Source organism: Halichoerus grypus, chromosome 1, assembly GCF_964656455.1.
Source record: "Halichoerus grypus chromosome 1, mHalGry1.hap1.1, whole genome shotgun sequence".
Lineage (NCBI taxonomy): Eukaryota > Metazoa > Chordata > Mammalia > Carnivora > Phocidae > Halichoerus > Halichoerus grypus.
Window position 1 is genome coordinate 198183503 of NC_135712.1, and position 9185 is coordinate 198192687.

Genomic DNA, 9185 nt, shown 5'->3' on the forward strand with positions numbered 1-9185 from the left:
CAGGAAAAACCCAATCAGCGTCAGTCATTGTTCTTATAAGGGGTGTTTGCTTCCCAGGGTGGAAGAGCTTTCTCCTCTCTCAGGACTGCTTTCTCTGGGCCTGCCTTCATGGGCCATACCCTTCAGCTGGCTCTGCCCCCCTCCCTGAGGATACCTCAGGAAGATATCTCAGGTCAGTTGTTCACAAAGCTCCCAGCCCTGGAAAGGAGGATTCTGCCCCACTTCTGTAGGAGATGGGGATGGCTGAGTGGTCGGACAGGCAGGGGGCTCTCAGGGCCTCCGTCCCTGCCTCCCCAGCCCCCCCGCCCCGCACCTGCGCTAGAGGCTGCCACGAGCATCTCTGTTGTGCGGGAAGAAATCAGTTTGCTCGGGGCCAGAGATTAATGAAGTTGATAGTGTTCAGCGAGTGTGTGCATATGCACATACACGGAAGCAGGCCATGGGCCCTTCGGCTCTGCCACCTTCCTGGGCCGTAGTGGGGGGTGAGCAGTAGCGTCTGAGACATCTGTCCCCACGCCGAACTGAAGGCAGCATCTGGGGAGGGGGAGGAGGCCTGGGGGCCTGAATGGGGCTGAGTCAGGCTTTGCCCAGTGCCTGTCAGGAAGATGCAGATGATGCACAGTGCCCGTCCTGGTCCCTGGTCACGTCGTTTCACACCCCACGGCCAACTGTAAGCACTATTTTTAACCTTTGTGAAAACACGGCTTCAGAGGACAAGCCGACAGCTGCATTCTCCACAGACCTGTTTCCTGGGCAGAAAGACTGAGGCCTGAAAGGACACAGGCCTGGGGACCAGAAGGAAGAGGCTCAGAGCTCACAGCTGGGAGGAGGGAGGAGGGCTGACCCCGTCCCAGGTCAGAACCTCCAGAGTAGGCCTGTGGTAATGGGTGGGTCCCCAAACTGCTGCCCAGGCCTGTCTTCTGTGGCTGTAGGGCACATCTAGGCCTGGGCTGGTGGTCCAGACAGGTCCCACCCCTCTCTGTCCTATGTTTGCCCATCTAAGAAAGGGAGGGTGGGAGTGTCCACCCAGTCTAATAGCTTACATTTCCCATGTGCCCACTCTAGGTCCAGTCCTGTGTCCAGCTTGCCCTCACTACATACACAGCTCTGCCCACTGTGTGCCCAGTCCGGCACCGAGCATATCCGCACCCCATAGCCTAGCCCTATGCTCACTGTGTCCTTACTGTGCCCCATCTGTAAATAATTGCCACTTGGCTGGCCCTGTGTCCACTGTGGCCTAGCCCTATGCTAAGTGCTCGGCCCCCCTCCTGGCCAAGGTGAAGTTGACACAATGTGACAAGAGCTAGAACATTCTGACTTGAGGATTCTGAGCAAAGGCCCCACCCCCACCCCTGTCGCCCCCATACCCACTTCTGTGGGATACTGGTTCGCTTCAAGGACATGTGGCTCTGGGGAGGGGGCTCTATGAGGCACAGGCAGAGGAGAACCATCTGGAGCAGAAAGACTGCCAAGGAGCTGCTGTCCTGGAGCAGGGGCCAGGGAATACGGGGGAGGGGAGCCCGGGCCTGAGCTGGGCCCCTCACCCTCTTCTGTGTCCCAGGACTCAGTGGTAAAGGGGCTTTGATCCCCAAAGGGCCTTGTGTCACATACTTGGAACTCATCCCTGGGTCAGGGCTAACGTCTCAAGTTGCCCCACGGAAAGAGAGGAGAAGGAACCAAGTCTGGCATCTGAGGTAGACCAGGAACGCCGGTCTCCCCTGCCTACCTTTCTCCTTTGGCCTTACACCGCCACTCCCAGCCCCTGCCACAAGGGCACCACACTCACCCTACTGCTGGCCTGGGTAGAGAGTAGTTAGTCACCTGGCTGGTAAGGGGAGAGGAGGCTGGCCTAGGGTTGGCAGACTTCACCAGGGTCCCTGGGCCTTTCTGTCTCCCAAGGTTCCCTGGGCAGGCCCCGTTTCTCAGGGGGGTGGGGCCTCTGGTTTCCCACACTCTGTCACCTCCCCCCCACCCAGGTCACTAGGGGCTGTGATGTGTGGGGTTGCCATGGCAATGAAGTGGGGGCAGGGCACCTAGGGCATGGAGCAGGACTATGGAAGTCACCAAGAAGGTGGGGGACCCTGATCCACCGGGCCCCCAAGGCCACCCCTCGGCCAGCAGCCAGCAGCCGGGGGGTGGCCTCAGAGGGTCCCAGGGACCATGGATAAACTCGGGATCTGTATACTTCGCGCAGGGGTTGTCATTGTCCACTGAGGCCATCACCGATAGGACCTGTGGCCCTGCCTCCCAGGCCCATGCCACTGAGCCCGTTCACCAGCTGCACCAGGATCCTGCTGAGGTTGGCTCCCAGTGTGTCTGCGAGCAGGCCTCCCAAGATGCCCCGAGACTCCCCTCTACTAGCCCGTTTCCGAGCTCCATCGTGGGAACCCCAGCGCATCTCAGCGTGGAGAACAGGACCCTGGCCCTACCTGTGTGCACACACAGTGACAGCACCAGTGATTCGATCCAGCATGGATTCTGCCGCTCCCGGGCTCAGGTGCAGGTTGCAGGGCAGGGCAAGGTTCCAGCTAAAGTCCTGGTGGGCTGGGGCAAAGGCCCCTGCAGCCCTGACCAGGTAGCCCCCTTGGGCAGCAGGAAGAGCCGGTGGCTACCTTATTTCTTTTCGGGGGACGAGGGCTCAGCCGCAGCCCAAGGTCCTCTCCTGGCTCCAGCCCAAGGTCAGGACCAGGGCAAGTGCCCGTGTGCGGCCCAGGCTCCTCCAACTCCAACTCAGGCAGATGCCCCAGCTGTGGCTCCAACTCCAAAGCCGGCAGCAGTTGAAACTGACACCTGCAACTCTGACCACTCAGCAGACACCGCTACCATGACCAGTGGCCTGTCCCAAGACCTCCTGCTCAGGAAGAGTAGCAACCAACGGCCAGTCCTCTTGGAGTCTTCCAAAGTGGTCTCGTCCTGCCAGGACAAAGTGGATTTTGGTTTTCAGAAGGAGCCTCTCACCCCAGCGCCTTCTCCAAATGAGTCCTCAGACCATGTCCAGGAGCTCGAGGTTGCCAAAATGCAGGTGTTATCCAACCTGCCCGAGAACCCAGCGGAGAAGCCGCCGGTCTGTACCTCTGGGCCAGGCAGCCCAACACCAGGCTCAGGGCCTCTGGGTACCCCCAAGTCCCAGAAGAATAACCAGGGGAGTTGCAGCTCTCGGCCAGACCAGCAGCCTCTCAACGTTTGCAACAATACCTGCTCCAGTGGGCCACGGTCTGCCTACCAAGTGTCTTGCCATAAGCAGTCACCAGTCCAGTCTCATAGGGAAGCCATCCAGATCCCCCCCTCCACTGCCCCTACCTGCCAGCTCCGGGATGCTATGGAAGACCGTGTGCTGGTGTTCGATATGGCCACGGGGAACACCAGGATGGGGCTGCTGTGCCATGACCCCATGGGTCCACGGGCAGTGCTGCTGGGTGTCATGCCCAGCCACCCATCCATCTATGTCCCCGAAAATGTGTTGTCCGCTCCACCGTTAGCCATGCCCATCCTTTCCCCTGACAACAATCGCTCCAACTTCTGGTCCACCTCGCCCATGCTGTCCAGCCCTGTGCCCTCCAGCCTCTCATCTGGAGGCTACCAAGAGGTGGCCCTGGTTCCCAAGGAGGGCAGGCTCAACTTGGAGTCACAGAACTCCCCTGGTGCCGAGACCCCCATCAGAGTGTTCACTAGGCCCGTTCCACTGGGGATGCCCCTCCAATTTGGTGAGAGGAGATTGAGCCATGGCCATGGTCCGGGCTGCTCCAAACCTGATGCTGAAAAAAATGAACTTAGCCGTACCATCTGGATGCTGGACACCTCCAGGATGCAAGACGCCTCCACAGTCCGGCCCAAGAAACTGCAGTGGGTGAACTCAGAGCAGACCCCAGAGCCTGTCCCACAAGCCCCAACCCAGGAGGGGCCCAAATCCCTGCTTCAGGAGGATATAGGCAACCACAACCAGAAAGAAGTCCTTACTGCTCACCCTGACAGCCTTTGGGCTGAGGGTGCTGGGCAGGCCCCCCTCAGTGGTCGGCCGCCTCTAGCCAAGCAGCATCCCCTTTCTGGACAGCCCCCTCCAACTGGTCAGCCTCCCTCTGCTGAGCAGGGCCCCCTCACCAGGCCGACCCACCTTTCTGGACAGCCACTCCTAGCTGAGCCGCCCCCCTCCACCAGGCAGCTCCCCCTTCCTGGTCAGCTCCTTCTCACTGGAACCCCTCTTGCCAGGCAGCTTTCTCTCACTGGGCAGCCTCCCTTTTCTCAAGAACCCCCCATTTCCAAAGAGCCCATCGTCTCAGGAGGACCCCCCATCACCAGGGAACCTGGCCAGGCCTCCACCTTGTGCCAGGAAGGGGAGCACTTGGGCTTGCCGGCCCATGTGGGGGTACTTCAGGTGCCCCTGGCCCCTGAGGACGTGTGTGTCTACATGCACAGAGAAAAGGTCGGCGTCGGTGCCCTTGATCCGATGTCCACACATCAGCTCTCCTCCTGGCAACCTGGCGGCTCCCCGGGCACCCAGGAGGAGCAGTTCTCCCTGGTCACCTTCTCCACACCTGGCACCGGCTGCAAGGTCTTGCCCGTGGCCATGGTGGGCACGGAGCCCCAGGGTCCCCGGTTCAAGCTGACACCCGAGGACATGACGCACTCATCGGTGGTTGCACACCTCGGCCTGCCCCGCGGGGCCCGCTACGAGCTGGTGCCCAGCACAGATGCTCTGCCGGGGCCGTCCCCGGTGCTCTGCCGCCCCTCGCGGGGCCCCTACCGGGACATGGCGGCGGTGGTGATTGACACGGGCACAGGCTTCACCAAATGTGGCCTGGCCGGGGAGGACCATGTCCTCAGCGTGGTGCCCTCCCGTGTGCAGCTGCTACAGCGCCCGGCCCAGGACGAGCCCCGGGACGCGGTGCCCGAGAACCAGGAGGCCTCCTATTCGGTGCTGAACCGCGGAGTGGTCTCCGACTGGGACGCCCTGGAGGGGCTGTGGCAGCACCTGTTCTACTGCAGGCTGGGCGTGCGGCCGGAGGAGCTGGCTGTCCTGGTGGCCGACTCGCCCATCTCACCGCGCACCAACCGGGAGAAGGTGGCCGAGATACTCTTCGAGCGTTTCCACGTGCCCGCCATGCAGACGGCGCATCAGGCCCTGCTGGCGCTCTACGCTTACGGGCGCACCACTGGGCTGGTGCTGGGCAGCGGCCATGGCACCTCCTACGTGGCACCTATCCTCACTGGGGATCTGGCCCCGCTGGACACCTACCGGCTGGATGTGGCTGGTGCCGACCTCACGGAGTACCTGGTTCAGCTGTTGCTGGCAGGTGGCCACTCGCCGCCCAAGGTGGGGCTGGTCAACCAGATCAAGGAGGCCTGCTGCTACGTGGCCATGAACATGACGGCTGAGCTGGCCCGCACCCAGCCCCAGGCCCGGGTGGACTTCGTGCTTCCAGACAAGCAGGTCATCACACTGGGCTCTGAGCGTTTCTGCTGCCCTGAGGCCCTCTTCCAGCCCAGTCTGCTAGGCCTCAACCAGCCTGGCCTCCCGCAACTGGCCCTCTTGAGCATCAGCCGGCTGGAGGCCAAGCAGCAGGAGGAGCTGCTGGCCAATGTGGTGCTGGACGGCGGCAGCACCCTGATGACTGGCTTTCCCGAGCGCCTGAGGCAGGAGCTGGGCCCCCGAGCCACTGTGCTGGGCTCTCCCCACCGTGCTGTGGCTGCTTGGCTTGGAGGCTCCATCATGGCATCCCGGGACTCCTTCCAGAGCTTGTGGCTCAGCCGCCGTGAGTACGAGGAGGAAGGCCCTTGGGCCATCTACAAGTACCATCTGTGAGCACATAAAAGTTCTGGTTCTGCTTACTTCGAGCACTGTGGCCTGTTTTAGACACAGGGTGGTGTGGGGAAGGACAGAGAGAGGCCGGGCACGGAGTCAGGGACGGGGGCCCCGGCACTCCCAAGGCACACCCTGCCTCCGCACATGGGAACTCCATGGGGTCTAGCAATCCTATCCTTTCCAGGGAACCTCAGAACCCCTCGGCTGGCATTGGCTCTGGTCTAGCCTGACCTTTACTGCACCCCAAGGGCAACCACACACAGTGGCTGCTGTGGGTTTTGCCCCGTTGCCCCGGCGACAAGTGCAATTACCCTTGATTGCCAGCTGGTTGCCATGGCAATTTCAAACATAATGTAATAACCCACACAGCCTGGAGTGAGTCATGAAGGGGGGGAACAGCCCCCTCCCCTAGCTCCAGAGGAAAAGACTGTTCGCCCTCCTCCATCCTAGGCCCTCTACGGGGGGCTGAGGACAGCAACGTGGACAACAGCCTAACAGTTCCGAAGATGGCTGGGGACCTGGAGCATTTGTGGCCCCCAAGGGAGGGCACCTGTCAAAGTTTGGGCTCCTTGGGGGAGCTGGCCTGGTAATGCAGGTGCCCCCTAAAGTCTGAACTTCGGCTAGAGCTCTATGCTTCTGCGGGCCAGTCAGAATATGAGGGTATGGGAGTGCTGGCCTTTGGTGCCCTGGGGCAGGAAGTCAGCGTCATGGGGGGTGGCAGAGAAGTCCTGGGTCCTCGGTGGGTGGTACAACCTGTGCTGAGTGATGAGGTCTGGCCGGCTTTGTAGGCTCCGTGGAGAGGGAGGCTCCCACTTTATCCTGTCTCTCTGACTGGCTAGCTCTGGTGGGAGCCAGAACTCTCAACCTGGGGCTCCCTTTTCCTCCTCAGCCTTCCAAGCTGGGCTGTCCCCACCCACAGGGCGCCAAGGGCACAGGCTTCCTCAGGAGGTCCTCAGAGAGGCTACTGGACAATGCCAATGCCAACCGCCCCTGCTCTTTTCCCAGGCTCTGCCCTATGCTAAAGGACCTCGGGCCATTCCTCTGGCCGGGGGGGTGGCGAGAAGCCATGGCCCCTGACCTGGTCTAGCTCTGAATAGCGGAGGTAGGAATAAAGTTCCACGTGGGCCTAGTCCATGGCCTAGAAGAGCTGAGAGGATGGCATCCAGCTGGTACTGCTACTTCCCGCCCGGAGGGTGGCCGCAGCCTGAAGCCAAGACACCGAAGCCCTGCCTTGCCCGTGCCTCCTTCCCTGAGCGGGGGCTGAGGGACAAGCCAGGCCCCAGTCCCAACCCTGGGTTCTCATCTTTAGGTTGTTCTCTCCACCAAGGGCCAAGACCCGGCTATCGCCCCAACGCCTGAGAGCGAAGGGCTGCCCTGGGTGGGGAGGCTGCAAATAGCCGCCGACGTAGGGTCGTCGCAGCCCCTGCCAGCCCTTAGGCACGGCCCAGCCTCTTCCCCCCAGCCCGCTTTCACGCCCCGCTTCAGCCTCCCCAGTCCTGAGGCCTGTGTCAGGCCGGAAGGGGACTGGTGGCTCCAGGGACCAGGGGCTCCAGGGACTGGAAACAGTGTCCCCGTGCACGCGCGAGCAAGCACGCCTGGGTGCACACAGAATGCAGACCCACGTGCCACTGGGCACCACCGCGCACACTGTGCTCTTGCCATCTCCTCCGGCATGAGCGCGCATGCACGCACACACACAGACACACTCACACGTGTACACACACACCCCGCCACGTGCGCTCACCCACAGGCACATGGAGTGTGCACACGACCAAGAAGAGGTGGAGCACTGCCAGGAGCAGGCAGGGCTCTAGCGAACCACCTCTCCCCCCGCCTCTAAATCCCCCATGCCTGCTTCTCCTCGGGCCCGCTTGTCCGTCCCTAGACAGCCATGACCTTCAGGGAAGACGGAAAGTGTGTGTCGCATGTGCGGGGTCGGCAGGCCACGGCTCAGCGGCACTATACACCTCAGAAAACCAGAGCTTCAGGGACAGTGGGCAGACAGCAGGAAGGACTGGGTGCCAGGCCATTCATTCCTTCATTCCGCAGACATGAACTGAGCGTACTGAGATGAAACAGAGCCTCTGTCTGCCAGGAACTCCTACCTAGTGGTGGGGTCGGTGCTGTGACCGAGACCACCCAGAGCCCAGAGGGCCCAGAGGTGGCATCCGTCTGGCTTGCAGGAGGTGACCCAAAGCCAGGGAAGGATGTGAAGGGCCCCTTGACACTCTCATCGGGGGGAAGATATTGAGGGGCCTTATGTGAGTGGTCATGTCCCAGGCCAGCCTTCCCAGCCCCGGCCCCAGCTTCCTCACCGGAGCAATCGCTCCTGTCAGCAGCCACGGGGAGCCACTCACTCAACATCCAAGGGTTTGGGGATGACCCGACCCAGGATGGGGTCAGAAGACTCCCTGGGAGGTTTGAGGCGGGAGTGGGAGCCAGCTCCAGGTGCCAAGAAGCCTGTCTGGCCTTCAGACACGGGCCTCAGGATGGTTCTCAGGGCCTGTGAGTGGGGAGGGGCAAGCCCTGGGTCCCTGGGCCTCCCTGACAAAGGACAGAGAAATGGACTTCCTTCAGGGCTTCCTTCAAGGCTTCTTCCTGGCAGTTCTCAGCTTCCTCCCATCAGAGGACAGGCCTGCTGGGGCACCTTGGTGCAATAGTTCTCTTGTATCCCCACATCCCAGCCTGGGCTGCTGGTGGTGATGCTGCTCATGAAGTGTTTCAGGGTGATTAAGCTCGAAAGAAAGCGGAATCCACACCATGTCATAGGTGACTTTTATAGGCGGCGAAATTCAGTGCTCCGCAGGAAGGGGCAGACTGGGCCAGCCACCCTGGCTGGGACTTGGGGATGAGAAAGGCTGAATGGGGTGGGGTGGGGGGGATAGGAGGTTCTGCCACCGCGGTCTGGAGGCCTCACTGACCACGTGCTCGCACACTCACCCATGTGTTTACTATTCCTAGCTAGGGGATGCCAGTCTGTAATGCAGTTTGCCCTAGCGACTGCCCACTTTGTTCTTGTAAGTAGGTTCTGCCCTTTGGGTCAGGTTTTGGGAGCTAGGCAGAGCGCTGGTCCCCTGGGGACTACTACCTGCCAAGAGATTCCTGTGCAGCTCTGGGGCTCACGCTTTCCCCCCACCTCCTACTCCCGGCCAGCTCCCTATCAGGGGCATAGGAAGGCCCCTCTGGCCCCTGTTGCCCAGTCAGTCCGAGGGCCTGAGGGAGTCTTTGGGAGCCTGGCCGGCGCCCGGCAGGCCACTGCTCCCCGACTCGCTGCCACCCGTCGTCCGCCCCCCTCGGAGTGGGATTCTGGCCTCAGGCTCTGCCAGGGCCCGGGCGGAGCCGGCTGAGGGAGGCCCCGCCCCCAGCCCGCCCCCGGCCCGGGGTG

The 9185-nt window shown here is 61.8% G+C and overlaps 1 protein-coding gene across 1 annotated transcript; it reads left to right on the forward strand.

Moving 5' to 3' along the window:
* The first annotated feature begins 2053 nt into the window (after window positions 1–2053).
* On the forward strand, window positions 2054–5800 carry LOC118546672 (uncharacterized). The gene has a single exon (XM_036109550.1). The coding sequence runs from the start codon at window positions 2054–2056 to the stop codon at window positions 5798–5800; it is 3747 nt and encodes a 1248-aa protein (XP_035965443.1).
* Window positions 5801–9185: the final 3385 nt, after the last annotated feature.